The sequence below is a fragment of the Notamacropus eugenii genome, chromosome 2, assembly GCF_028372415.1.
Source record: "Notamacropus eugenii isolate mMacEug1 chromosome 2, mMacEug1.pri_v2, whole genome shotgun sequence".
Lineage (NCBI taxonomy): Eukaryota > Metazoa > Chordata > Mammalia > Diprotodontia > Macropodidae > Notamacropus > Notamacropus eugenii.
The window spans coordinates 422085690-422113301 of record NC_092873.1 but is presented as its reverse complement, the minus strand read 5'-3'; the positions used below and the strand labels follow the sequence as shown (position 1 = coordinate 422113301).

The window sequence follows — 27612 nt, the reverse complement described above, 5'->3', positions numbered from 1 at the left end:
TAATTTTACTTCTATCTTTTGCTTTAGCAACCTTTTTTCCTATAGTACTTCTAAAGATAAAGTTCAATCCACCCCTCCTCTCAGTTGTTATAAATTAGTAGGAACCAAACATATAATGTTTTACTAAAAAAATTAAGCCAGGCCCTTATCCTTTGGAAATTGATAAATTAAGATAGTAAAGAAAAACATTATAAAGAGGTTACAGTTATGTATTTTATATGAATTAAATGTGGGTATTTACAAATTTAAGCATAAATTAGAACTCTAATAAAGCTTCTGGTATTACAGTGAATAACTCCATAATGGTTTGGTTTAAATATTCTGAAGGCCAGGATTTAAAAACTGAAATGCCATCCTTTACTTAAACGGTTGTGTTTAGATATTGTAACTTCTGTGCCACACCAGATCATTTCCTTTTCCTGAGACTGATTAATAAAGGATTATAGTATCTGTAATACCAGGGAACAATAGGGTCAGTTGTAAGATTCAGTGCTAATTCCTCATATTATGGTTTTTGTTGGTATAAGCCTCACTATGTTAATCATCATTTTGTCTGAAGAGGCAGTGATCATAAATAGGATTTTTGTTATTATTTTTGTATTTAACATTTCAGACAAGAAATTATATTGAAGAAATAAGAGCTTTATCTTTTTAAATCAATCTTCAGAATAATCTAGAGCATTTTGAAACATAGGTCATAATCTAAATTTTGTTACTTAATATTCATATGATAAGTTCTAGTTGAAAAAAGATAATTGGATAAGATTGTAAATGGTAAAATTACAACAGCGTTGTTTATAAAATTGAACCTAAGCCCAGTTTGTATTGGTTCTTTTTCTTTCCCACAGAATTAAAGAATCTTCTGGATGGCAGCAGGTGTTTACAAGTCCTTATTTGGATTGGACTATTGAGCGAGTGGCTTTGAATGCAAAAGTGGTTGGAGGTCCACATGGAGACAAAGATAAGATGGTAGCGGTTGCCTCAGATAGTAGCATTATTCTGTGGAGCATTCAAGATGGAGGCAGTGGTAGCGAAATAGGTGAGAAAAATGTTTGCAATTTAGTAATGAAGATTCTGTGGAAATATCATTACAGTGACTTAGCTCAGTTTTTATAAAGCTTACCTATGCAAAGGAATTAATAATTATGGTTAAGCCAATATCTCTGTGACAAACAATGATGAGAGATATTGTGCATGTTCTGAAAAATTTTGCCATGATTGTGCTATAGTTAAATAATTTTTAAGGGAAATGGAAATTTGATAGTTAAAATTTTTTTATACATTGAAAACTAAACAAAAGGAAGCAAGTCTTACATTTGCAAAATGTGATCATTCACTAAATAAAACTTGTCTAGTTATAACACATGAAGGAGATTTTATGACTTGCTTTGTTTGCAAAGAGTGACTTGGTACCTCTGCCGTGGGATAGTCCAATAGTAATTTGTTCATACCCTGTAAAAGAAACCATTTGTTGTTACAAACACTCTTCAGAACCTGACAACACCATCTAGAGAAAATTGCAAAGGTTGGCATATCCATGATAGAGCTATCCCAGAGGCTGAACTCCCTTCAATATTACTTATATAAGACACTGCTGTTGGATTGCTGCTATAAGCAGTATTTTACTGAGAGGGCCCCTTAAGACAAGAACCTGTCATTACTTATACCGTTGTCTTCCCTGTGGATGGCCATCAAGATCGTTGAGCCTAAGAAGGAGTGACACTTTAAATTCCTTGAGACCGTTCAGACTGTCTTCCTTGATTTCCCAGAACCTCGTCCTTCTCTGGAGTAATCAATTCTAGTTGTTTCTTGGTTTTTATTATTGCCTTTTCATATGACCCATGTTGCTGAATATAGTAAATTTCACATGCCCTGAAAAATTGTTTGGCATCATAATTAAAATACTAGTTTGTTAAAAACAAAACAAAAAAAACCAACCATGTAACTTATTACAAGATTAGAATGTTATCTCTTGGTTTTATTATAGAAATTTTATTTCTTAATGAGTATTGGGTTATCTGATTTCACAAAGTTTTGTTTATCTTTATTTGTTGTTTTATAAATGATAAAACATTGCTATTTTTATTGGTATTATTTGTGCTCAGTACAAATTGTTTTCCTGATAAAATGGCTATTTTTTTTAGTATTGGTAAGAATTTTCAGGATATATATTTATGGGTGGGTAAGTGGCTCAGTGGATATAGCCAGGCATAGAGTTAGGGAAGACTAGAGTTCAAATTCATTGTCAAACACTTGATGTGTTACCCTGAGCAAGTCGCTTAAACTCCTCAGCTATAAAATGGGCATAATGATAGCACCTACCCCACCCCTCCTGCTGCAGAATTGTTGTGAAGATCAATTAAAATAATAATTGTAAAACACTTAGCAAAGTGCCTGTCACATAATAAATGTTAGCTCTCATTATTACTATATTTATTATTATTAGCGGTGTCTCTTATTTAGACTTGTATAAATCTACTCACAGAACATTACACCTAAATAGGAAGGTTTATAAACATTTTTTCCACATGTAAGCATTTTTAAAGAGTTCATTGTGACAAACTATGTAGGAAATAAAAATAAGAAGATATGGTCTCAAATATATACCTTACATTTTTAAACTGGACTAGGGAATGAGATATTTGAATAGATTGCCCACATAAATGACAGTTCAGATATCTAAACACTAATAACTTTAAGGACCTAAACTTAGAATTACAGAATATTACATGTTGACACCTAGTGAAGTTCCTTCATTTTTGTAAATGAGAAAACTTGAGTATTAGAGAGCTAAAGTCTTGGCTGTGGTCACATATCTAGTTTGTGCCAGAGCCTGGGATAGAACTTGGGAGTGGACTTGATTTCCCTGTGTTGAGTTCAAAATAAGCATCCCATTTTTAAAACGTTTTTATTGATTTAAAAATAAAGGCAGAATAACTTTGAGTCTGAGATACTCATTACAATAATTACTAGAAATAAAATTTTATAAAAGTGAAGTAAATGTTTTTCTTTTTAATATTAAACCATTTCCCTATCAGCATTTGATTGGCGGTTGTTCTCATGAGATTCCCCCCCCCCCCTTTTTTTTTAAAGGAGTATTTAGTCTTGGAGTTCCTGTAGATGCTCTCTTCTTCATTGGTAACCAGTTGGTGGCCACCAGTCATACAGGGAAAGTGGGAGTGTGGAATGCTGTAACTCAGCACTGGCAGGTTAGTTTAAATTAATGTAAAGTATATTAGAAGAATTGAAAGAGGATGTGAGAACATGACAAAGATTTACTGACAATGCCTATACTTTAAAGGCAGCATAATACAATACAAAAAAGTACTGGATTAAGAAAGAGTCGGAGAACGCAAGCTCAAGTCTTGGTTTCAATACTTACTACTTGTGATCTTGGGTAAGTTGTTTAGTACCAGCCTCAGTTTCCTCATCTATAAAATGATGAACTTTGACTCCATGACCTCTAAGATCCCTTTCAGCTCTAAATCTGTAACTTAGATTTCTGACATGTTAGTCCTTGTAGAAAATCAGATCTGATTCGTGTTAAATATTAGGAGAAATGAGTAGTTTCTATTTTGATAGCAACTAGAAACATCTTAACTCTATCTAAACATGAAAAAAATTTGTCCTTATGGGTTGTAAGACAATGGAAAAATAGGTTCTAAAAGGACTTTTTTCTAGTATTTTACTTAGTAGCATTTTTCAAAATTGCTAATAAAATTTTTCCTACCATCTGAGGTCCTGAAAACCCCACACCAACTTCCTGAGGAGAGATGATACTTATTCTTTAGCAATACACTCATGTATAAATTGATAGTTTTTTGTTTTTGTTTTTTTAGAATATATATGGTTTGGGAAAACATATCTGACAACAAGAATAGATCTATTCCTACATTTCAAACAAGATCTTGGGAAAGAGTTGGGCATTCATGCAGGAAACAGTTTTGTAACCCAGCCAGATTAATGTCTTTCTGGCACAATGCAGAGATAGTGTGTAATGAAATTTAAGAGTCTGCTTTGCAAATCTCAAGAGGCAGAGCTGACCTAAGGCTGACTCTTCTGACTGTCACAACACTGATTCAGTAGGTTCTGATTTGGCCGTTCAGCAATAATCCTTTTCATGGATAACAGGGAGACTGTAGAAAAAGACAGCCATTGCACTACGATTCTTTAGATGGATAGTAAAGATTGACCTAATGTATTTGCATCAAATAAAACACTAAGCAAAGAGACACTTTAGGCATGCTTTCTCAAATCATATCAAAAGCAAGAAGTCCTTTATTAAGTTTTATTTGATAAAGTAATATTTAAAAAACTTAAATGTTCATTTTTTGGGGAAAGATTGTTTTCTTTCTTACTTGTTTCTCCAGCTTTTTTCATATGCTATCAAGGAAGGTCTCACAAAAGCAGATGAAAATAGAACTATTCAGTTTACCAACTGGGTTATCCTCATTAAACTGCTTGAAATGTACGAGCCATTTACTAAACTTCATGGCTAAAGAATCACTTTTATGAAATTTCTATCATAATAACACGTTATATTTCCTGATTGATTTAAGACATAAATTTGACATTTAGTTGATAATACATACAAAATTAATATAATAAAAGTTCATAAAGATAAAGACAGAAACCCAATTTAGTAGGTTAAATATTTGTGGTTTATTAGATATCTGATTTATTTTCTAAACAATTTCCAGAGTTACCATGTCTACAGCATAGGATCATCTTATTTTTCATAAGGTATTTTAAAAATATTATCAGAGTGGTTCAGTTTACACTATTTAGCAATTGAATAATAATAGGTGACATTATTAACATAGTACCTAAAGGTTTGCAAAGTGCTTTGCATTCATTGTCTTACATGGATTTAATCTTTTTAACCATTTGAATTATCTTATTGGTATTATTATCATCCCCTTTGTATATATGAGAAAATTATAACTTTCAGATGAGATTTAACCATGTCTGATTCCATGTCTAGTACTCTTTACACTGTAACACACAACAAATATTTTTAAGTCCTTTCCAGGTGCAAATCATTGGAATAAATCTAATTCTCTTAGTTTTATAGTTAATTATATAGATTGTCAAACTTACATAGGCAGTGATATCACCATATGGGGTAAACTGAATGTGGAACTTTTATTGTTCACAATTGAATTGATTGGCCCTGCAGACTTTATATCTCTAGAAATATAGCATTTAACCATAAATCTTTAAGCAGGTACCTGGTCCATATTATCAACCTACTTTGAAAGGGGCTTCATAAAAGACATTAAAGTTGACATTAAAAGTGTATCTGGTGAGCACTTAAGCACAGAGAAGAGGGAAAAAAAGCCAACAAAATCTTTCCCACAAATTTCAGTGTATTTTAAAAACAGAATTTCAGACATAGGTGATAAATGATTGGAGTTTTTTTTTAGTGAAGCTTAATTCATTCATGAAAAAGTTAAATGTTCTGAAAATCAGTAGAACAATCAAGAAGGACTTGTTTCAAGTAATAGGTGATCATTTTCAACCATTTCTCTTTGCTAACATAATAAATTAGTATTAAATCAACATTTTTCCTCTAATATAACTTATAGAAGTAGGAGCTTTAAAAGTTCTTGGAAAATACTAGGTGAGTTACGTCAAATTTTAAGTTCAAGAATCTGTGCTCCAAGACACTTGTTGTGCAGACTTGACAATTTTGCTTAATAGGTTTCTGCCTTGCTTTATTAGCCTTTTGTGGCATGTTATTAGCTTTTCCAAAGTATATCTTGAAGCTTCTTTTCTTTATCTGAGGATAGTCTTCATCATGAGCATACCTTCTTGAATAACTTGTCTTCAGCTTCTGCATCCTCCACAGTGTGGGCCATCAAAGGAAGTAATTTTATTAATCAGTATAGGATTGAATGGGCATTTTCATAAATTTAAGAACTTCCAAAGCAAAAAAGGTAAATTACAGTTAACATCTCATAATTTCTCTGCATTAGGTTCAAGATGTTGTTCCTATTACTAGCTATGATACTGCTGGATCATTCCTGCTGTTGGGTTGTAACAATGGATCCATATATTACATAGGTAAGTGTGTAATCATACCTAAAAAAAGATAGTTTTAGATAACATTTTATTGCATGAAAACAGTCAAATTTTGTTATCCCTCTTTTTGTTTACATCATTTTAAATGTTTTCTTTTTTGTAGATATGCAGAAATTTCCTTTGAGAATGAAAGACAATGACCTTCTTGTAACTGAACTTTATCATGATCCTTCAAATGATGCTATTACTGCTCTGAGCGTCTACCTCACACCTAAAACCAGTTAGTACATGGTAGAATATTTGTAATTTCTTGAAGTTTCATGTTGGATACTTAAAGAATGTATTTTATTCACTAGTATAGATTTACTACTAGACAAGATTAAGTTGTTTGTTTTGTTGGGAACTAAGTATTAAGAATTTTAAATTACATTGATATTTACACAAAAGTAAAGCGTAATGTTAGTCTGCATGTGACCTGGGAAATCAGAAATATTATTGGTTATGGATCAAACTTTAAAAATTGCATCAGAGAGTAAGTGAAATCTAAACTTGAACATCGTTAAATTGGAGTTATGGAAAGGGACAGATTATGTGGAAATTTATATCCTCTAATATTTATAAACCTTTTTCATTGATATTGAATTATTGGAAAAGTGTTTCAGTTTATTAAGGACCCTATAGAGTAAAGTAGAAAAAAATCAGTTAAAGCACTTGATGTTTATCTGTAATCAAAGAAACATTAGTAAATGGATGTTAATGTGCCCCTAAGGATCTTCACAGTAGGTTTAAAGTCTACTGATAAGGAAGTGTGTTTTATTAAATTCACTAGAAAAATTATAATTTTCAAATATCAAAAGAGCAAATATCTCAGAGTGTTTGCTCACAAAATGTCTGTAGACACAAATTAGACTAAGACTTAGATTAGTCATTGACCTAGAATGAGAGTTAATTCTACAATAATACTTTTGATCTATAGCTACAATCTGATATGAGGTTCAGGCAAAGGAGGTGAAGGAATGAATTAAAGATGTGAAAACAAAATGTTAGTTTTGCCTTGTGGGAGTAAGCAAAGGATATTAAATACCTGGAAGACAGAAAGAGAGACATTTTCACTTAGTAAGAAAAGGGTCATAAAAGCTGAGGGATCTCAGATGTCATTTAGTTCAACCACTTCATTTTATACATATGAAAACTGAGTTTCAGAGAGTGAATCATTATTTTGCACTGGGTAGTTCTGCTTTAAGAGTGATTTGAGAAAAGAAGGGATAAAGAAGTTTTAACATTGCAGAGTTCAGAAATTATACCCTGTTATACATTTTGTAAATTGCACCAAATTGAAAATGAAGCACATGTAACAAAGTATGTTATGTTTTGAAATTTTGTTTTTCAATGAGTAAAAATCAGTTTTTTCTCCTTTGCATGGTATTTCTACTTTAGGGATTTAGTCATTTGCCATGTGTTTATTCTTCTTGCCTAGCTTCAGAGTTTAAAATTGGTTTTAAGGCAGTATTAGTATACCTCCACTTTAATGCCGCCCCCTCCACCCCCCAAGGTATCTAGAACGAACTAGGACCTGACTTTTGTCAAATCTTGAAACTTGTATTAGGATTAATTAGGTATGTGGCCAAATCAGTTAATTTCTCCTCTTATTGTAGTGGTAGACTTTGACACTGTCTTTATTGATATGATTCAATTGTCTTTCTTTAGGTATTAGTGGTAATTGGATTGAGATTGCCTATGGTACAAGTTCTGGAGCCGTAAGAGTAATTGTACAACACCCAGAAACAGTTGGCTCAGGCCCTCAGCTTTTCCAGACGTTCACAGTTCACCGAAGTCCTGTTACAAAGATCATGCTCTCAGAGAAACACCTCGTATCAGGTTAAATATTTAACATGCTTTTCTACTTTGTTTGAAGATTTTTCTGTATATGATTTCCATGTTTTGAGGAGATTATATATAGAAAAATCAAGAGTTTTTGTGTATATAAAGGGAAAGGATTCTAAAAGAAACAGTAGGTTCATTAATCATTTCTAGATTCTCTGGAAATTTAGTCCAACTCTGATGCTATTGTAGTACATCTAAATTTAGTATCCATGTTATCCTTTAATTGCCTGTTATCTCTTCAACCCCCTACCTTCAATTTCTGTTGTGATTGTTAATACAATAATCATTGTGTCAGAAATTCTGATGACTTTTATGAATTTACTGAAGCTTTTCTTTGCTGATTTCCTGGGGTTTTCTAAGTATTCCATCAAAATTTGTTGTCTATTTGTCTATGTCTGTATCTATTAATCTTTTTTTATCTTTACTGATATCTGTATCTTGTTTCAGCACTCCAGTTATTTATAGAAACATGCCAAATAATTGTGGACCTTCCCTTAATTTTGAAAAATTGATGCAATTATATATTATGTTTAATACCTTTTCTTTTTGCCTTTTTTCAATAGTCTGTGCTGATAATAATCATGTACGGACATGGACAGTGACGCGATTTCGAGGAATGATTTCCACACAACCAGGCTCTACTCCTTTAGCATCATTCAAGATACTGTCTTTGGAAGAGACAGAGAGTCATGGTAGTTACTCTTCTGGAAATGATATAGGTGAGTAAAAGCTTTTTAAAATATATGTTAAACAGATGAGAAAAATGTAAAAGAGACTGTTGGCTTTGGGGAAAAAAGTACACAATCAGTGAATATCAGAATTGGAAGAGGCTTCAGAAGCCGTGGAAGTGAGCCCCCTTTTGAAAAGTACACCTCTCTGCAATATCCCACCAAGTAATCATTGTTCCCTTAAAGGCCTCTACTGAGGGGGAAACCACTGCTTTCTGAAGGAGACCATTCCACTTTGTAATAGCTCAAAATGTTATGAAACAGTTCCTTAAATTTAGCCAAAATCTGCTTCTTTGCAAATTTTGCCCTTAATTATACCTTCTGAGGCCAAGCAGAACAGATCTAATCCTGCTTTCAAGTGACAGACCCGCAATCAGATAGTTGAATAGCATTTATTAGGTGCCTGTTATGTGTCAGGCATTTTGCTGAGCATTGGACAAAGGACAGCAGATATACAGCCCATGTTCTCAAGGAGCCCACAATCTAATGGGGGAGACATGCATACAGTTATGTACAAACAAAATGTGCGCAGGGGAATTTTGAGAAAGTCTCGGAGGGAAGACACCAAGCTCAAGGAGGACTAGGAAAGGATTTTTGTAGTAGGTGGAATTTTAGCTGAGACTTGAAGGAAGCCAGGAAGACTAAAAGGTGAAGGTGAGGGAGAGATTCAGTCATGGGAGACAGTGAAAATACTCAGAATCTAGAGATGGAGTGTCTTGTGAAAGGAACATCCAGTGTTACTGGGCCATAGAGTATGTAGGAGAGTGAAGATGAGGGAAAGGCAGGAAGGGGTCAGATCAAAACTACTTACTCTAGAGATCTACCACCCTCACCTTCCCCAGTAGCTGAGATTACAGGCATGTACCATCACACATTTTTTTTCCCCAGAAAAGTGATGTCAAGTTTGCTAGCTTTTAAGTTTCGGATTTCTTTTTGAGTATTGTGACATTTGCCATTATCCATTTCTGTGGTACCTCTTCCATTTTCTATCATCTTTAAAATATCACTGTGAGTGGCTCAACAATCATATTTGCCATTTACCTTTGCCTTGATGATTTGAATTTAGGGAGTAGCTAGAGATTCTTTTATTATCTACTATCTAGAGCATTAGCTCCTCCTTAGCCATTTTTGTTGTACCATTTCTATGCTAAAGATATTCTCCTTGTCAAAAAAAAAAAAAAAAGGAAAAAGGAGTTAAATAGTTTGTTCTACCCTCTTTATTTTGTCTGTTATCTTCCCATCCTTTTCATGTAGTAATGTCTTATCCCTTTTTTGATCCTCCTCTACTATTGTAAACAAAACTAAGAATTCCATTTTGTGTTTAAATATGCCTAATAGCATTTTTAACATTATTGTATCACACTTTATATTTATTCTGTTACCTGCCATTGTCCTTTAAACATCTCTGTTGTTTGATGATTTTTCCTGTAGGTCCATATCTCGCTCTTTAGCAACTTTCCTTGTCTATCCTTGCTGAATTTTCTGTTTATGGTTTCAGAATTTTATTTTTGAGAACTTTCTATCCCTCCTTGGATAACTCTCCTAAAATTTTCACCACTATGACCCTTAACTATCCTAAAAAAAAAAACAAACCAGAAACCTTAATCTTAGGTATGTATTAGACTGTATACTTAGCTTTCCTCTTTAACACAAATTCTAAGATAGAATATTCATTTTCCACCAAGGATTCCATCCTTTCTATCCACGTAATCATTTCATCCCATTAGTAAGAAATATAGAATAAAAGTAAAAAAGTTGCCTTTGTGAGTTCCCTCTACTTGCTGCTAAGGTAAGTTAGAACCTTGAAGAGCTATTCCCAGAAGAACTGAAGTGCTATGTAACTATTACAGCGTGTGTCAGTTCTTGTGGTCTGTTTCCAAAGAGAATGCCTACTATCCTGATATCTTTCATTCTTCTGTTCAGGTAATCTATAGCACGCTCCAGCAGCAGTATTAGTTCTTTTTCTGCCTCTGTTGTTCTCTATCCAGATCAGTTCCACCATACTTTACCTGTTCTGGCTCCTCATTTTTCTCATTTGACTTTGTCTTTTTAATTTTCAATACTCTACTCCATCTCCCCTTTAACTATATTGTTCCTTTTGGATAGGTGCATCATTTAGAAGTCTGTTTTAGTCATAAGCCTCATCCCATCAGATCTCAGTGGGACCTAGGAGGTCAGATTGGCCTCATACCCCCATTTTATGTATGTATTTATATTTAGAAGCCTGAGTTTCTAAATGAGTCTTCTAATTGAGTAATGCGACTTATGAATTTTGGGGTATTTACATCTGTTCATCCTCTTTTCCCTTCCTTTTCAGTTTAAATTCCCTTTGAGTAGATTTGCCTAATTGTTCTGGTGTTCTGGGCTAAGCCTTACTCAGGCTAATTCGAGTTCTCTTCTTACCTGAAGTTCCCAGTTTTTATCCTCATTATCTCTCTCCATCTCTTCTCTCATAGCCATTCTTTCAGTAGAATTCAGCACACTTTCCTGAGGGACCTATTCGTCTGAAGCCGTACTTCCTACCTTCCTACCTTCCTAGCCTATCTCTACTCTTTGCATTGCCCTTTTCAACTGGGTCTTTAAGGTGAATGCCTCTTTGTCTTCAAAGCAGGATCCTTAAATACCAAAAGCACCATCATACTTGTCTTTTAATTGCTGAATGCTCAAAGAAAATTTGCTTTCTTTTTTCTTATTCTGGTGATTCAACTTTTCCAAAACTATTATTTAAAGCCTGGCAATACTAGGCTTTTGCTAGTATTTGCTTTTTATTATGCCTGTCAGGTTCCTTAAGCACCAATAAGGATAATCCTTCAGAAACAATAGCAGTCTCCTTATCCTGTTCAGAGGATTCACCATATGTTAATGTATACATACATAAACTTACATGTGTGTATGTGTATATATTGTGTGACTTCATGTGTTTATAGGTGTGTGAGTGTGTACAATTATATGTTATATATAGCATAGTAGTTTGCAGTAGCCTATGTGTCAATCTGCTTCAGATCTCCCCAACTCTAATCCATCTTCTATTCAGCTGCCAAATAGACTTTCCTAAAGTGCAGGTCTAACCATATTATCCCCTGAACTCCCCCATGGTCTCCAATATCAGATAAAATCCTCTCTTTGATGTTCAAAGCCCATCATAATCTAGCTCCAGCCTACCTTTCCAGTTTTCTTATACCCTGTACCCCTGCACATACTTTTTGATCAGGTGACACTGGCCTCTTTTGCTGTTCCATGAACAAGACACTCTAGGCTTTAGGCATTTTCTCTGAGTGTTTCCCATGCCTGGAATGCTCTTCCTCTGCCTACTGGCTTCCCTAAAGTTCCCACTAAAATCCGATTTTTTATCCCTACTTAATTTCAGTGCCTTCCTTTTTAATTATTTCCTGTCTTTCCTGTACACAGCTTTTTTGTACGTATTTGTTTGTTTGTTATATCCCCCATTCGATTGTGAGCTCCCTGAGGTTAGGGACTGATTTTTTGCCTCTTTTTATATCCTTAGTGCCTGGCAAATACGTAGCACTTAATAAATGTTTATTAACTAACAGACTGACTCTAGCAGGGACACAGCAGCAGAATATTAGAGTCCCATATCTGTCCATCCATTTACCAGAATCTCCATTCCTCTGCCAGCTCTTTTCTTGACTTTTTTGGACTTCAAAATAATGTCTCTACTTTTGTCTTATCCATGAACTTCTCTTAGCACTTAGGACCTCCTCTCTCTGAAACATTCTACAATTACTTCAGCCCTGGAATATCCCTCTGTGAGGCTCACCCACACTCTCGTTGGAAAATTTCTTCTGAAGCCTTCATTTAGTGAAGGGGCCAAGTGTGGCCTGCCTTCATTCCATTTCCAGCCTTCCTCCACCCCCGTTTTTCAGTTCCCTTTGATTTATTGTCTTCTCCCATTAGAATATAAGCTTCTCCAGGGCAGGGACCCTCTTTTGCTTGTGTTTGAATCTCCAATACTTAGCATATAGCGCCTCGCATGTAATAAGAGCTTAAAAAGTGCCAATCACTATAAACATTTAAAAAGTACTTTCTGTGTGCCTGGAACTATGGCAACTGCTAGGGATATAAAAAGAAGTGAAAAATAAAATCCCTCCTTCCCTCCCTTTTTTCCTTCCTTCCTACCTTTTCCTCCTTTCTTCCTCCTATCTCTTCCTTTTCTTCTCTCCTCCCCTCCTTTTCTTCCTTTCCCTCATGTAACTCATAAGAGTTTTAGGAAGCAAATTTTAAATTAGTAACATAGTCTAGTTTTAAATAATGCTGCTACCTCAAATTGTGACCTTCATTTCAAACAATGAAATTGTAATCAAGCTAAGCATTTTTAAATTTGGCACAACTTCGTTTTCCATTGCTAATTTAATTAATCTAGTGAAAAAAACAATGTAAGTTAGAAGGCAGGCTCATCTATTTTTATGTACTAAAATTCTTTATATAGCCATTGGTAGTATGAGCCATTTGAAGACAGTGTAATGTGTCTCTGTTGTTACTCTGATACCTGATTTTAGCAGGAGGTATATAAAGTTCTGTGATTCGTCTCTCTATACTCACACATTTCACAGTAACAGTTACATTGTTTTCCCCAAGGACCCATTTATAAGAGTCTGCTCTGTATATGCAGTCGTGCCTCACCATACATAAGAAGAGTTCTGTAGGACCTATTGCTAACTAATGTACCTTTGTGGTCATTTTTTATATGTGTAGAAATTACAGTAAAGACAGAAGATAAGAAAGAATACATTAGAATTGATTTGCATGAGATTTTTGGATTTATGTCTTTCAAAATATACTTCTGAAGTTAAAGTTTCAAAATAATTGTCTCAGAAAATTAAACCTACAATTACTTTAAATAATTCATTCCAGTTTAAAAGATTTATTAATTGCCTACTGTGTGCAAGGCACTACATGAAATTTCTGAGAATTATAATTCTATAAGTTTCTTCACATAGGAAGAAATAGTTACTTTAATAACCAGTCCTGTCAGTTTGTAACAGTTACTCTTAAATTTCCCCTTTTTAAACTGCCTCAGAATCTAAGCTAGCAGAATGCTTAGAAATAACCATTTGATTCTTTCAGAAATGAGAGTAGATTTCAAGTCAGTACGAAGTGCTTCTTTTCTGAAGCTTATATTGTTTATACCACAGGATTCTGTTTCTGTTTACTTGAAATTTTCTTGATTTGGGGGAGTGGGAAATAGGTGAGGCAAAGGATGTGTGTATGTATGTATGTATGTATGTATGTATGTATGTATGTATTATCCCTCATAGTAATCTCAATGCATTTCATAAAGAAGTGAATATTAAAATGTCATTTTTAGCTTTATATCAGAAAATTATAATCCATTCTTTATTACTAATGAATTAGATGTGATTCTTAGTTTAAGGCTTTAGATTATTTACTACCATGTTTTCTTTTTTTTAAATGTGAAATTTACTGTGATATGTCCCTTTAATGTTCAGTACACAATTCTAGCAATTGAATAATAGAGCATGATCTCAGGTAAGTATCAGAATGCTGAGGGAATGAAGTGTTTTCATTAATCAGATTCTCTGCTTAGTTCAGGTTCAACCTTAAAGCCCTTTTTGTTTCAATTTGTTTTAACCCCCCTACTCTTTAACAGTATAGCAAATAGGATTGAATCTTTCTTTTATAACTGAAAATGTATTCCAGAGCCTTAATTCTTTGCAACAATGATTAACACACAATATTGTAGATGTAGAAGGAACAGGACTACCTTTTTTTTTTTAAGCAATCCCAGGACTTTCCATAAAGATTTTGTTTAGTTTACTAAACTGCTGACATAGGCTTGTTTTCTTAAGATTTAGGTCTTCAAAAATTATAATACAATAGAAAAGGTTTGGTTTTAGAATGGGTTCTGGCTAATCATGGTTGCATTAAAGCTTTATGATCATTTGATTGTCTTGGAATTTTTAAAAGTTGGCATGGTTCTCAGGGAGTTTTTTCAGAGTGTCCAGACATTATCTGTTTTGGAAAAAAAGGAAAGAAAGAAAGAGAGTGGTGTAAAGGAAAGAATTCTGTCCTGAGATTTGGAAACCTTTTGTTAAAGAGCCAACTTTCCCACTGAAATAAGAGTATCTTCTGTAAAGTCATAGTCTTGGCCTATCCAAGACTTTTTTTTAGCATCTGTGTTGCAATAGCAACATTACAAAAGGTAGTTCTTCATCTTTAATAGACATTGATTGAAAGTTGTATTTCTGACGCAATTATGTATGTTGTTAGGTAAACTATGTTATATAAACTCTTAGAAGCTTAGGTTCTCTGTTGGGGAAGGGGAAGAGGAGAAAATATTACTTAGAAGGTAATATATATACACTTTGACTATTAGAAGTATCTGTAATAGAATAATAGATAGATATATTAGACAGAGAAACAGCCTGAAAACAAGGAAGAACTAAGTTCATATCTTACCCCTGACCCATCCTAAACTGTGTGACTCTGGGATTTCACTTAACTTTTCGGTGTTCTACACAACTCTTTAAGAGTATAAATACCAGAGAAGATGCCATTGTGCATTAGCAGAGGGAGTTTCCTCACAGAGATTTCCCAGTATGAGTAAAAAACTGAATAAGAACTATGCCAGCTTTTTAAAATTCCGTTTGTCAATGATTATAAAGCTGCATTACAACTATGATTAGCCAGAACCTAGCCAATACAATTACAGGTAATGTTTCTATGTATGTGAAATACTTAATCAGTAGATGTATGATTTGGGGGAAAATGCCTTTTTTCCCCAGTACTAAAGATTATTGCAAATTAAGATAAATTTCAGTTTGTTCTAATTTACTTCTTTGGGCATATTTCCATTTTCTTTTTATAATTTTATAGGACCTTTTGGAGAGAGAGATGATCAACAAGTGTTTATCCAAAAAGTCGTTCCTATCACAAACAAACTCTTCGTAAGACTGTCATCTACTGGAAAAAGGTAACTTTCTGAAGTAAGACATTGGACATCCAGGAACAGTCTTTATCCTTTTTTGAGACATCCAATACAATTTTTAAAAAATCATTACCATATTTTTTGTGTTATCTTCACTTCTCATTATATCTCTTTCTCCCCCACTATGGAGAGCCGTCCTTATTTTAAAAAATAGAAAAGAGGATATGAAAGGTAATTTAGCAAAATTAACCAACACATAAGGTGTACCTGATAGTATATGCACCATGCCATATAATTTTCCAGTTATGCAAAGAAATAATGAAGATATACTCTCACCTTTCTTCTTGGCGGCCAAGGATGGTTGTTGTGATTCACATAACAATCAGCTTCAGTTTGTTTTTTTTTGTTCTCTCCTTTTACATTTTTGTAGTCATTGAGTGTATTGTTTTCCTAATTCTGTTTATTTCACTTTATCTCATTTTATGTAAGTTCCTATCCTTTTCTGTAGTCATAATATTCATTGTTTGGCATAGTATGGTAATGTTCTGTTAAATACAGGTACTTCAGTGTTTTAGCCATTCCATAGTTAACAGGAACCCATTTTTCCCCATACATGTGTTATAAGAGAAGAACTCTGCTAGGTATTTTTTACCTCTGGAAGTTTATGTCTACTAGTGGGATGTATTTGGGTCAAGGAGTGATGAGTGATTTATTACTTTTTTCATATAATTCCGAATAGCTTCTATTATGTTTGGACTATTTCACATTTCTACAGAGAATATATTTGTAATCTCCTCTACAGCCATTTCAGAATTTACTATTTCCATTTTTTGTTGTCTTTGCCAGTTTGATGGGTATGAGGTAAAATCTCAGTTGTTTTAATTTGCATTTCTCTTATTTTTAGTGATTTAAAACAATCTTTTCATATAGCCAGTAATAGCTTCTTTTGAGAATTCCTTATTAATTTTATTTAGTAATATTCCATTAGGGTTTTACATATTTTGACAGATTATTTTATCTCTTTAATAGCTGGCACTTAACAGAGATATATGATAGCAAAAGCTTTACATTTTCATGTAAACAAAATATATTTTATCTTTTGTGAAAGCCTCTATCCTTTGTTTCATCACAGGCATGGTGGTGAAATGTAGTGCATTTGGTTTGTCCTCTAATTTTTGTTTTATCCTGTGACGTTAAAAAAATCCACCAACTCATTTGGGCTTATTGTGGCATGGCTTAAAAGGTGTTTACCTAAAAACATAATTTCTGCCAAACTGTTTTCCAGTTTTACCAGCAGTTCTTGTCCAATAGGGAATTCTCCTGCAGGTAATTTGTATTCTTGGGTATATCAGACATTGTATTTTTTTAGTTTAGTTGTTTCTGATTTTTGCCTATTAGGTTGATCCAGTAGTTTTTGATGATTAAATAAAATAAAATAATTTTGATGCCTTATTCCCTTGTTTCCCACTTTTTTGCATTATTTCTCTTGAGAGAAGAAATTTTGTTCTTCCTATAATAAATGTTATTTTGTCTAGCTTTATAGAAGTATCCCCCTGTTAGTTTGACTGGTCTAGCACTATATATGTAAATTATTTGGATACTATTATAATTCTTATTACATTGGTGATGCCCAGCCATGATCATTGCACATTACTCCCACTCCACATACTTTGTGAACAGCCAAATTGGCCCACTGGCTTGTTTCCAGTATGACAAACACTATCTCTCCCATCTCCATGCTTTGCCCTCACACTGTCTCATTCCAGGAATTCCTATCTTCCTCTCTCTTGCCTCTTGAAATGCCTGGTTCCCTTCGAAATTCAATCTCCCCATTATCATTCTCTTTTCTACTTATATAAATCATAAGTGTGCCTTGGTATAGTGGTTCCCAGATATTTTATGCATTTTATAGTTCTTTTGAATAGGACTTTCATTTTTAATATGCTCTTTTGTATTTTTATATTGAGTTGCTACTATATATCAGCTATTGAATTGGGGCTAGATATAAAAAGAAAATAGCAAAATATTCTCTGCCCTTAAGCAGTTTACATTCTAATAGGAAGAAAGTAAACATATACAGATAGATAACACTGTAGTGACCATTTGGACTGTACCCCTCCCGTTTTCCAACTTACACTTACAAGTAGGTTTCTCCCAATTGGGGTATAACCATCCCAGACTCTTAGGCATTCTATGGTCCTCTTTTTTAAAACTATATTACATGAAAGATAACCATGTCAGTTATATGTTTACCTTTCATCGCATAGCCAGAGGAAACTTAGTTTGTATTTAATAGCATGGTGTAGTAAGAGGATTTATATTGGAGCATTCCCCATACAACCTAAGATATACATTCCTACCAACCTGTGCAACATCAATAGAATACAAACAAGAAGAGCAACAGATCTCTAGAATTACAGAATCTTTTGTGTCTTCTCTTGATATTATCACTCTGCTCCTTGCCAGTTGTGGTGTCTCTGGACTTGGGCACATGGTTGTGTTGCTTAACTATTGTCACTATTGACCCAGCTAAAGTTATTGGCTTGGTTTTTGTTATTTTTTAGAAAGAAATCAAATTTTTACCTTAAAACCAGCAGAAACTGCTGCTCTAGCACTCCTTGGGTTCCATTCTCTCATTTTTTAAACTCCCATTGAAACTGTCTGCAACTGATTCATTGTCTGCGTTGATCCTCAGCTGTCAGTCCCTAACTCTTTTGCATGTAGACAACTCATAATGTCATGTCCTTCACACAAATTAATTTGGGGGTAAGGGGAGAGGATGAAGGTACTCATAGATAGGTGAATGAAGAAAGGACTTTTAAATGAGGTAGTGATTAGAGTTGTTTCTTGAAGGAAACCAGGGATTTCAAGATGTTGGGGTGAGGAAGTTATGCATTCCAGGCTTGAGAGAGCACCAGTACAAATCACAGAGATGGAATATGGCCTGTTGGAAACAGCAAAGGGGACCAATTTGGCTGAATCATAAAGAGCATGGATGGGGGAGAATGTGCAGTAAGGCAGGAACAATAGGATAGGTCAAGTTGTGAAGAGGTTAAATGCTGTAAAGAGAAGTGAAGGGCACAATGGAAAAATCTCTGAACTTAGTCATATGACCTGAGTTAAAATCCTGCCTTTATTTACTGCTTCTATGGTCAGTTACTTAACCTTAGTTTTCTAATGTATAAAATGAGAGGATCGAACTAGATGATTTATAAGGTCTCTTGAGATCTGGATCTTTGATTCAATTATCTAGTAAGTTTATATTTGATTGTAGAATTAGTAGGGAACTACTGGAATTTGAGTTAAGGTGACTGATATTGCCAGATCTGAAACTTAGGACAGTTAGTTTGACAGCAGTGTAGAAGATAGGTTTGGGGTAGGGAGAGATGAACCATGGAGAACCAAAAAAGAGACTATCAGAGTAGTCAAAGAGAGAGGTAATGAGAAATTTTGATTGCATTAAATTGAAAAGTTTTTGCACAAACAAACCCAATGCAACCAAGATTAGGAAGGAAGCAGAAAATTGGGAAAGAATTTTTGCAACTTGTGTTTCTGATAAAGGCCTCATTTCTAAAATATATAGAGAAAATATGAATCAAAATTACAAGAATACAAGCCATTCCCCAATTGATAAATGGTCAATGGATATGAACAGGCAGTTTTCAGAGGAAGAAATTAAAGCTATCTGTAGTCATATGAAAAAATGCTCCAAATCACTGTTGATTGGAGAGGTGCAAATCAAAACAACGTTGAGGTGCCACATCACGCCTATCAGATTGGCTCACGTGACAAAACAGGAGGATGATAAATGTTGGAGAAGATGTGGGAGAGTTGGAACACTAATTCATTGTTGGTGGAGCTGTGAGCTGATCCAACCATTCTGGAGAGCAATTTGGAACTATGCCCAAAGGGCTACAAAAATATGCATACCCTTTGACCCAGCAATACTGCTTTTAGGACTGTATCCCCAAGAGATCATAAAAATGGGAAGGGGCCCCACATGTACAAAAATATTTATAGTAGCTCTCTCTGTGGTGGCCCAAAACTGGAAATCAGGGGAGTGCCCATTAATTGGGGAATGGCTGAATATAGTATATGAATGTAATGGAATACTATTGTGCTGTAAGAAATGGTGAACATGAACACTTCAGAGAGGCCTGGAAGGACTTATAAGAAGTGATGCTGAGTGAAATGAACAGCATCAGGAGAACATTATACACAGTAACAGCCACAGTGTGTGAGGACTGTTAATAGACTTAGCCCTTCACAGCAATGCAGGGACCTAAACCATTTCCAGTGGACTCTTGAGGCAAAACGCCATCCACATCCAGAGAAAGAATTATGGAATTGGATCAAAGAATGAAGCAGACCAATTTCTCTTGTGTTTTGTTTTGTTTTGTTTTGTTGTGTGGTTTCTCCGATTCATTTTAATTCTTCTTTGCAATATGACTAAGGTGAAAATGTATTTAATAAGAATGTATGTATAGAAACTATATAAGATCACATGCCATCTCGGGGAGGCAGTGAGGAGAGAGGGGTTAAGGAAGGGGAAGGAGGAGGAAAAAAACCTAAGATATGTGGAAGTGATTGTAGAAAACTGAAAAAAAATAATTTTTTTAAAAGTGAGAGGTAATGAGAACCTGAACTACAGCAGAATATAGAAACTTAATCTTGGTTTTTTGTTGTTGATTCTAAATATCAAGTCATTTTTATCTCTGCTTTGTCTTCAATTTGTTTCTCATTACTACTGTCCATTTGGTAGTCCATTTCTAAAACTATATCAAATAACAATGTGGAAAGAAAGCTTCCTTGTTTAACTCCTTTATTCTTCAGGAAAGCTACTAGTGTTTGCCTGTTGCATATACTGTTAGTTTTGGGGTTTAGATATATAACTTTTTATCATATTAAATGACCTGTGATTGTGTTTTGTGGGTGTTTTATTTTAGCATAAGTAAGTATTGTACTTTTCCAAAGGCTTTTTAAAAATCTATTGATGTAATCGTGGTTTCAAATTTTTAAAAAATTTTAATATAACTATTTCAGTTGTTGTTTAGAGTGGAACCATCCTTACAACATAAGTATGACCAGTGTGATCACAGTGAAATTTCTAAAAGTATATTGCTATAGTCTTTTGGCGAGAATTTTGTTTACACTTTTGGATCAAAATTCCTTACTGATATTGTTTAATAGTTGTCTTCCTTTGCTTTATCCTTCCCTGGTTTTGGTCTTTAGACTCTTCTTTCAAAAGGAATTCAATAGTGTTTTCCCTCTCAGGTTTTGAGAATAATTTGTATAATACCCATTCCAAATCCTACTGTTTTTTTTTTCTTTTGATTGTTCCTTTATGGCTAATTCAATTTAATCTTTTAAAATTGGGTCATTGATATCTATTTTTTGTTCTTTTAATTTGATTATTTTATATTTTCTAAAATCTCAGTTTTATTGTTAGATTTTTTTAACTGACCTTTTATCTTACAGGGATTTTTTTTAAACTTTCTAAATTTTTAGGTTGCATATTTTGTTGATTCTTTTTCCATTTTGTTATATGTTCTAAGTGATATCATTGTTACTGATATTGTTACTGATATTAATAATTACATATTTTCATGATTTTTTGTCCTACCCATTTATTTTTAGGTAATTGGTAAATATCAGTGTATTTTGCTTTGCTTTTTGCTCATGTTTACTTTATCATCATTTTATTGTGTTATGGTCTCCAAAGGATTCATTTAATTTTCTTTTCATTTATTTGTAGTTTTTCTATGACACACATGATCTTTTTCCCTCTCAAAGACCCTGTATAATGCTGAAAAATATGTACGTTCTTTAATGTTCCCATTCACAAAACATGTTGATAGTCTTCTAGTTCTTTATTTTCCAGTAGTTTGTTCAATTCTATATTGTTTATATTTCTGTTAGATTTGTATACCTCTGAGAGACAAACATTAATAATTCCTACTATAAAGGCATTGTGATGTTCACATTTTGATAATTCATTTAACTTTTCTTTTATGAAATTAGATGCTATGCAATTTCAATGAGTCATCAAGCATTTTAAGTGCCTACTATGTGATAGGTATTGTAGTAAGTACTGAGAATACAAAGAAAATTAAAATATAGTCCCAACTTTCAAGGAGCTTAAAGTCTAATTGAGGAGAGAATGATTTTGGTTTATATGTTTAGTATTTATATTGTTTTGTTGTCTCTGATTCCCTTAACCATGATTTAGCTTTTCTATTTATCTCTGTCGACATTGTGATTTGTTTGATAATATGATTGCTACCCTAGTTTTTTTTTTAATTTACTACATCATTTACCCCCTGTCATGTCTTACCAAAGCCCAACCTTTGATTGCTCCTACCATTATCCTTTATAGCTGCTTTTTGTTACTTTTTTGCTACTGAACAGAACTGGAGAAAAATTACATAATTGTGTTGATTGGGCACACTAAAATTTATATTACATAATCTCAACTGTGTTCTCACCAGAGCAAAGGTAAATCTTCCTACAACTCCTTAATAGTTTTACTATAGATAATCAAATCTTATCTCTCTTCAAGCCTCTGGTAAAACTTCTCACTGTCCTTCCAGTAGAGGACTTCCCCTCTTCTGAACTTGCTTATGTTGGTTATACTCCAGATAACAACTAGAGAATAATAAGAATAAAATTCATTCTAATAATTTGAAATTTTCTGTCAATATATAATGATAATGCAATAGATTTCTGCAATATGAAAATCTCCTTTATTTCCTCTAATATGCCAAAAATTTTTCCTTCCCTCTGTCATCTCTTATAATTTGTTTATCTTTTAAATAAGTAGCTGCAAATAAGATTGCTTATTTTTAGTCCTTCAGAAAGTAGTGATTTTGTTATTAAAGCTATTTGTTAATACTAGTTTTCAATAGAAATTCAACGATTTCCTCATCTTTTATTTGTAGTCTAGTTAACTTAATCTTGTAATGAATAAAACTTCATTAGATAATCAATCTTTCTTATATTTCTTATTGCCTTTCTTAAAAGGGAATCATAAGCTACTATTAAAGGAATTAATCAAAAGTATACAGTTTCCAAGAATGCAAGTTCACCCTTTTGACACCTTATTTTTGTTTGACAAAATAGCATTGGGAGCTTATAATGTAGTTGGAGGACAAATTGTTATCCCACTAAATATAAATCATTAAGATTGAACAGTTTTTGCTTTTTCAGTGAAGCTGCCAAATGTTCATTGAAATTGATGTCACATTAGGACATATTCTAACAAAGCAATAATTCATACAACTTTGATCTGTTTCTCCTCCCTATTCACTTTCTGTAAATATAAATGACAGTACTATGTTACAATCAACCAGTCCTTCTATATGGTAACACAAGTAAGTTACAAAATTTATATTTGTGTTACATTGAGAGTGTCTGTGTTCATGAAATTAACAAGTAGGGGGTGCATATGTAATCCTTTGGAGAAATTAGTGCAAAGAGAAAATGAGCACTATCATGAAACAGGTTTGACATTAGACCAGAAAATCAAGAGTGGGTTTGCAAAGATTTTTATTAAAAAGGAAAACAAATAACAGATAAACATAAAATGACTTTGGTACAGTAGACAGGTGATGTGGTGAGTGGTTAGAGTGCCAAGCCTGGAGTCAGGAAGACTAATCTTCCTTAGTTCAAATCTGACTTCAGACACTTAATAGCTGTGTGACCCTGATCAAGTCACTTAATCCCCTCATGTTCCTCATCTGTGAAGTGAACTGAAGGAGAAAATGGCAAATCACTCTAGTATTTTTGCCAGGAAAACTCCAAATGGGGTCACAAAAAGTCAGAAACAATTGTACAATAACAACAGTAGAATAAACCTGAGTCTTGGAATTACAAATACTCAGAAGGTAAAATCTGTCAGTTATACTTTCCATATTGTGTATAGCCATTTGAAAAGCCACAAAGCAATATAACCTAATCCTAACCATGACCTACTGGAATGCAAACTCCTTGAGAAAAAAATAGACTTGCTGGTTTTTCTTTCCTGTGTCTTCATCTTGTACATAGTGGATTCTTAATAGAAGCACTTAATTGGAAGAGACTTAAGAAACCAACAGCTTCAATATGTACCTGAACAAGAGATTTAGCAAAGAGGAAACCCATTATCCCCTTCAGGCAACCCATGTGGTTTTTGAGAAGCTCCAGTAGTTAGGATATCATTTCTTAAATGTAGTCACAGTCTGACTGAAGTGCTTACCCGCTGCTTCTGGTTCTGGCCTTAGAGAATATGTAGGACAAGTCTAATTATTCTTCCCCATAACAGATCTTCAAAATATACGAAAACAGCTTTTGTCTCTCCCGCCTTCTCTTTGTCAGAATGAACATCACCAGTTACATTTTAAAAATGGTTTTACTTTGTAATATTGTTCTTACTCTGATTCTGCTAACTTCATTTCATGTCAGTTCATATAAGTCTTCCTTGGTTTCTCTGAAATGCCATCTCTGCCAGTCTGATGTGAATAAGAGAAAATCTGAGTTTTGTTTTGCAGTTCACTAAATTATCAGTGATCTGGAGCATACTTCCATACTGGTTTGGATTGCTTGCATTTCTTTCATTGAGAATTGCATATTTATATCTTTTAACCATTTCTCTACTGAAGAATGACTTTTATTTTTACGTATCTGAACCTGTTCTATATACATCAGAGCCTTTTTATCAGGGAAGCTTTCTGCAAATGGCCCCCCCATTTAACTGTAAATTATTTTCCATCTAAATTTAATTACCTTGATATGTAATAAAAGTTATCCATTTTTTCTTCTATGATATTCTATTCCGTTTCCCAGTATGAATTCTTCCCCCATCCAAAGCTTGGACAGGTATTTTTTTCCTTACACCTCTTGTTTATGAGGTGACTTTTTATGTCTAGGTCATGGAACTTACTCTAGTAAGAATGTGAAATCTCATGCTAACTCTACTTACTACCAGAATGTTTTCTAGTTTTCCCAGCAATTTTTGGAGAACAGTGAGTGTTATTAGTGTCTGGCTTGTTATTTTGTTTTTTGGATACTGTGCTACTATGTTCATTTGTTGCTAAGTGTTGTGTACCTAATATGTTCCATTGATTTTGATTGCCATCTTTTTAACTAGTTTGATGCTTGCTGCTTCATGGTACTTTTTTATATCTTATACTTGTAGTCCCCTTCCCACCTTTTTTTCATTGTTTCCTTTGAGAATTTAGATTTTTCCCCCCTCTTCACATGAATATTGTTACTTTTTGTAGCTCTCTATAATAGTCCTTTAGTCGTTTGATTGACATGGCATTAATCAGTTTAGGGATGTCATTTTATTATGTTGGCATGCCCCAGTGATGGGAAATTAATTGTGAAATGATCTATTTATGGTAGTCCGTATCCTACTTAGTATTTTTGCACCAATATTTATTAGCAAAAAATGTCTGTAGATTTAGTGTAATTTTTACCTGATTTAAAAATCGCTACCACATTTGCCTCCCAAAATGTACTGGACAGTGTTCCATCTTTCTTTATGTTTATAGGTAATCTTTGTAAGGAGTTTCTTTGTTCTTAGAAAATCTAAAATAATTATTCTGTAATTTCTTTGGGCCAGGTGTGTTCCTTTTCTTTCTTTCTGCAGGATAATTTTAATGACATTTCTTTTATTACTTTTATAATTAAATGAAGAACTCACCTGCGGGGGGAGGCAGGCCTTACAGCAGGATGTTCCAAGGTGAGACAACATGGTTTTGAACTCCCTAGAGTGAAGACTGGGGCCTGTAGTAGATTACAGCAGGAATAGGACAAGCAAGTTAGTGCTCTTAGGCTGTGTTCGAGAATCTTCATGGTACTGATCCTCATACAAGGTACTCCATCTCCTGACTTATTTGCATTGACTGTCACCCAGGCATGAAAATCTGTCCTTCTTGGCTTCAAGTTCCAGTTAAAACCTTACCCTTTAAAAAAATATGTTTTCTGATTCCCCTTAAAACTAGTCCCTTCCCTCTGTTGACTGTTGTTCATTGTTTATAGTTGTGTCTGACTCTTCATGACCCCATTTGGGGTTTTCTTGGCAAAGATATTAGAGTGATTTATCATTTCCTTCTTCAGCTCATTTTACAGATGAGAAATTGAGGCAAACAGGGTTAAGTGATTTGCCCAGGTTCACACAGCTAGTAAGTATCTGAGGCCAGATTTAAACTCAAGAAGATGAGTCTTCTGGACTCCAGTCTTGGCTCTCTCTCCATTGTGCCACCTAACTGCCCATATGCTGATTATCTTCAATTTATCCTATGTATGTTGTTTGCATGTTTTCTCCCTCATTAGTCTCTGAACTTCTTGAAAGCAAGAGATGTCTTTTGCTTTTCTTTATATCCCAAGCACTTAGCACACTGCCAAGTGCTTTATGAATTAATGTTATTACTCAGTCATTAAATCAGGAATCAATGATCAGATACCTTGCTCTGAAGGCACTTACAATCTAATGGGGGATACAGTATATGCATATATTGGTATTACAAAATGGACAAATCAGATTCAAGATAACCACAGAGAGAAGGAAATACCAACTGGGAGGGACCTCTTAATACCTTGTTCAGAAAGTGGCACCTGAGTGGCACTTCCTTTTTGAAGGAAGCCAGGAATTCCAGTGATTTCAGAAAACAAATGATGAAGAGTATTCCAGGCATGGAGAATACCCCAGTGGAAAATGTGTTGACCTGTGTGGTGAGTAATATGTAATAAAGCAAGGAAGGACAGGATGGGAAGAGTTTTAAATGCAAAGAACAGAATGCAAAGAAGTTTGTGGTGGGTTTGAAGAGTCAATAGGAGACCCTTAGAGTTTACTGAGTTAGTGTCAGATCTGTGCTTTAGGAAAAATCATTTTGGTGGCTCTGTAGAAGATGGATTGTTTTAGGGAGAGGCTTGAGTTATAGAGACTAATTAGGAGGATATTACAGTAGTCGAGAGGTGGAAAATTCTTCAGTTAAGATACTGACTTTGTGAGTAGAAAAAAGATAAAAATTGACAATTGATATGGTTCTACCATGTTACTGCTACCCTACTCAGTAAGCTCCAGTGACTCCCTTTTACCTCTAGGATCAAACACAAAATCAATCTTTGGTCAACTTCAGAGCCCAGCCCTTCATAACCTACCCTTCCATTCTTGTCTTCTTGTACCTATCTCCCTGCCACGTATTCTTTGACCTGTTGACACTGGCCTCTTTGCTGTTTCACAAACAAGACCCTCCATCTCTCAGCTCCAAGAGTTTACTCTGGCTTGTCCCCTGTGCCTGGAATGCTTTCCTACTTCTGCTTTGTCTTCTGATTTCTCTTAAGTCCCAGTTGAATTACAGGAAGCCTTTCCCAGCCCCTCTTAGTTCTAGTAATAGTTTTTACAGTTCTTGTACTTGGTTCTAATTATTATTTTTCTTTTGAGATCATCAGTTGCAGTGATATTGCAATGGGAATTTCTGCTTCGTAATGTGTTTTGGAGAAAAAGGTTTTCTATAAATATGACACCTTGTCTAAATTATTTATTTACATGTATGTATGTGTATGTGTGTATATATATATATATGTATATATATAAAATTTTCTTTCAGAATATGTGAGATCCAGGCTGTTGATTGCACCACCATTTCATCATTTACCGTGAGAGAGTGTGAAGGATCCAGTAGGATGGGCTCCAGACCACGGCGCTATCTATTCACCGGACATGCCAATGGCAGCATTCAGATGTGGGACTTAACGACTGCCATGGATATAGTTAATAAAAGTGAAGATAAGGGTAGGTTGCTGTATGGAAATGACCCATTTGTATGCGGTACTAGGAAAAGGATCACTAATGAATTTTTGTTTTCCTAAGATGTAGGGGGTCCAACTGAAGAGGAGCTACTTAAATTACTGGATCAATGTGACCTGAGCACATCTCGATGTGCTACTCCTAACATCAGCCCAGCAACTTCTGTAGTTCAGCATAGCCGTCTGCGTGAGTCAAATTCTAGGTAGGTTATATGTATGAAAAATGCATATTAAATGCTTTTTAGACAAAGGAATCTAAATGTTGAATTTTCATACCTT

General features: G+C 34.2%; 1 protein-coding gene across 2 annotated transcripts in view; it reads left to right on the top strand.

The window, feature by feature from the left end:
* Positions 1 to 27612, top strand: part of KCTD3 (potassium channel tetramerization domain containing 3) — a 69097-nt gene that overhangs the window by 39072 nt on the left and 2413 nt on the right. The window contains exons 9-17 of one of the 2 annotated variants that reach the window (XM_072647834.1): positions 849 to 1039; positions 3094 to 3209; positions 5979 to 6066; positions 6188 to 6304; positions 7732 to 7902; positions 8472 to 8627; positions 15492 to 15588; positions 27135 to 27319; positions 27398 to 27536. In XM_072647834.1, the coding sequence (XP_072503935.1) occupies positions 849 to 1039; positions 3094 to 3209; positions 5979 to 6066; positions 6188 to 6304; positions 7732 to 7902; positions 8472 to 8627; positions 15492 to 15588; positions 27135 to 27319; positions 27398 to 27536 (1260 nt within the window). The remainder of the gene's footprint in view (positions 1 to 848; positions 1040 to 3093; positions 3210 to 5978; positions 6067 to 6187; positions 6305 to 7731; positions 7903 to 8471; positions 8628 to 15491; positions 15589 to 27134; positions 27320 to 27397; positions 27537 to 27612) is intronic. The other variant, XM_072647833.1, reaches the window with a different exon arrangement.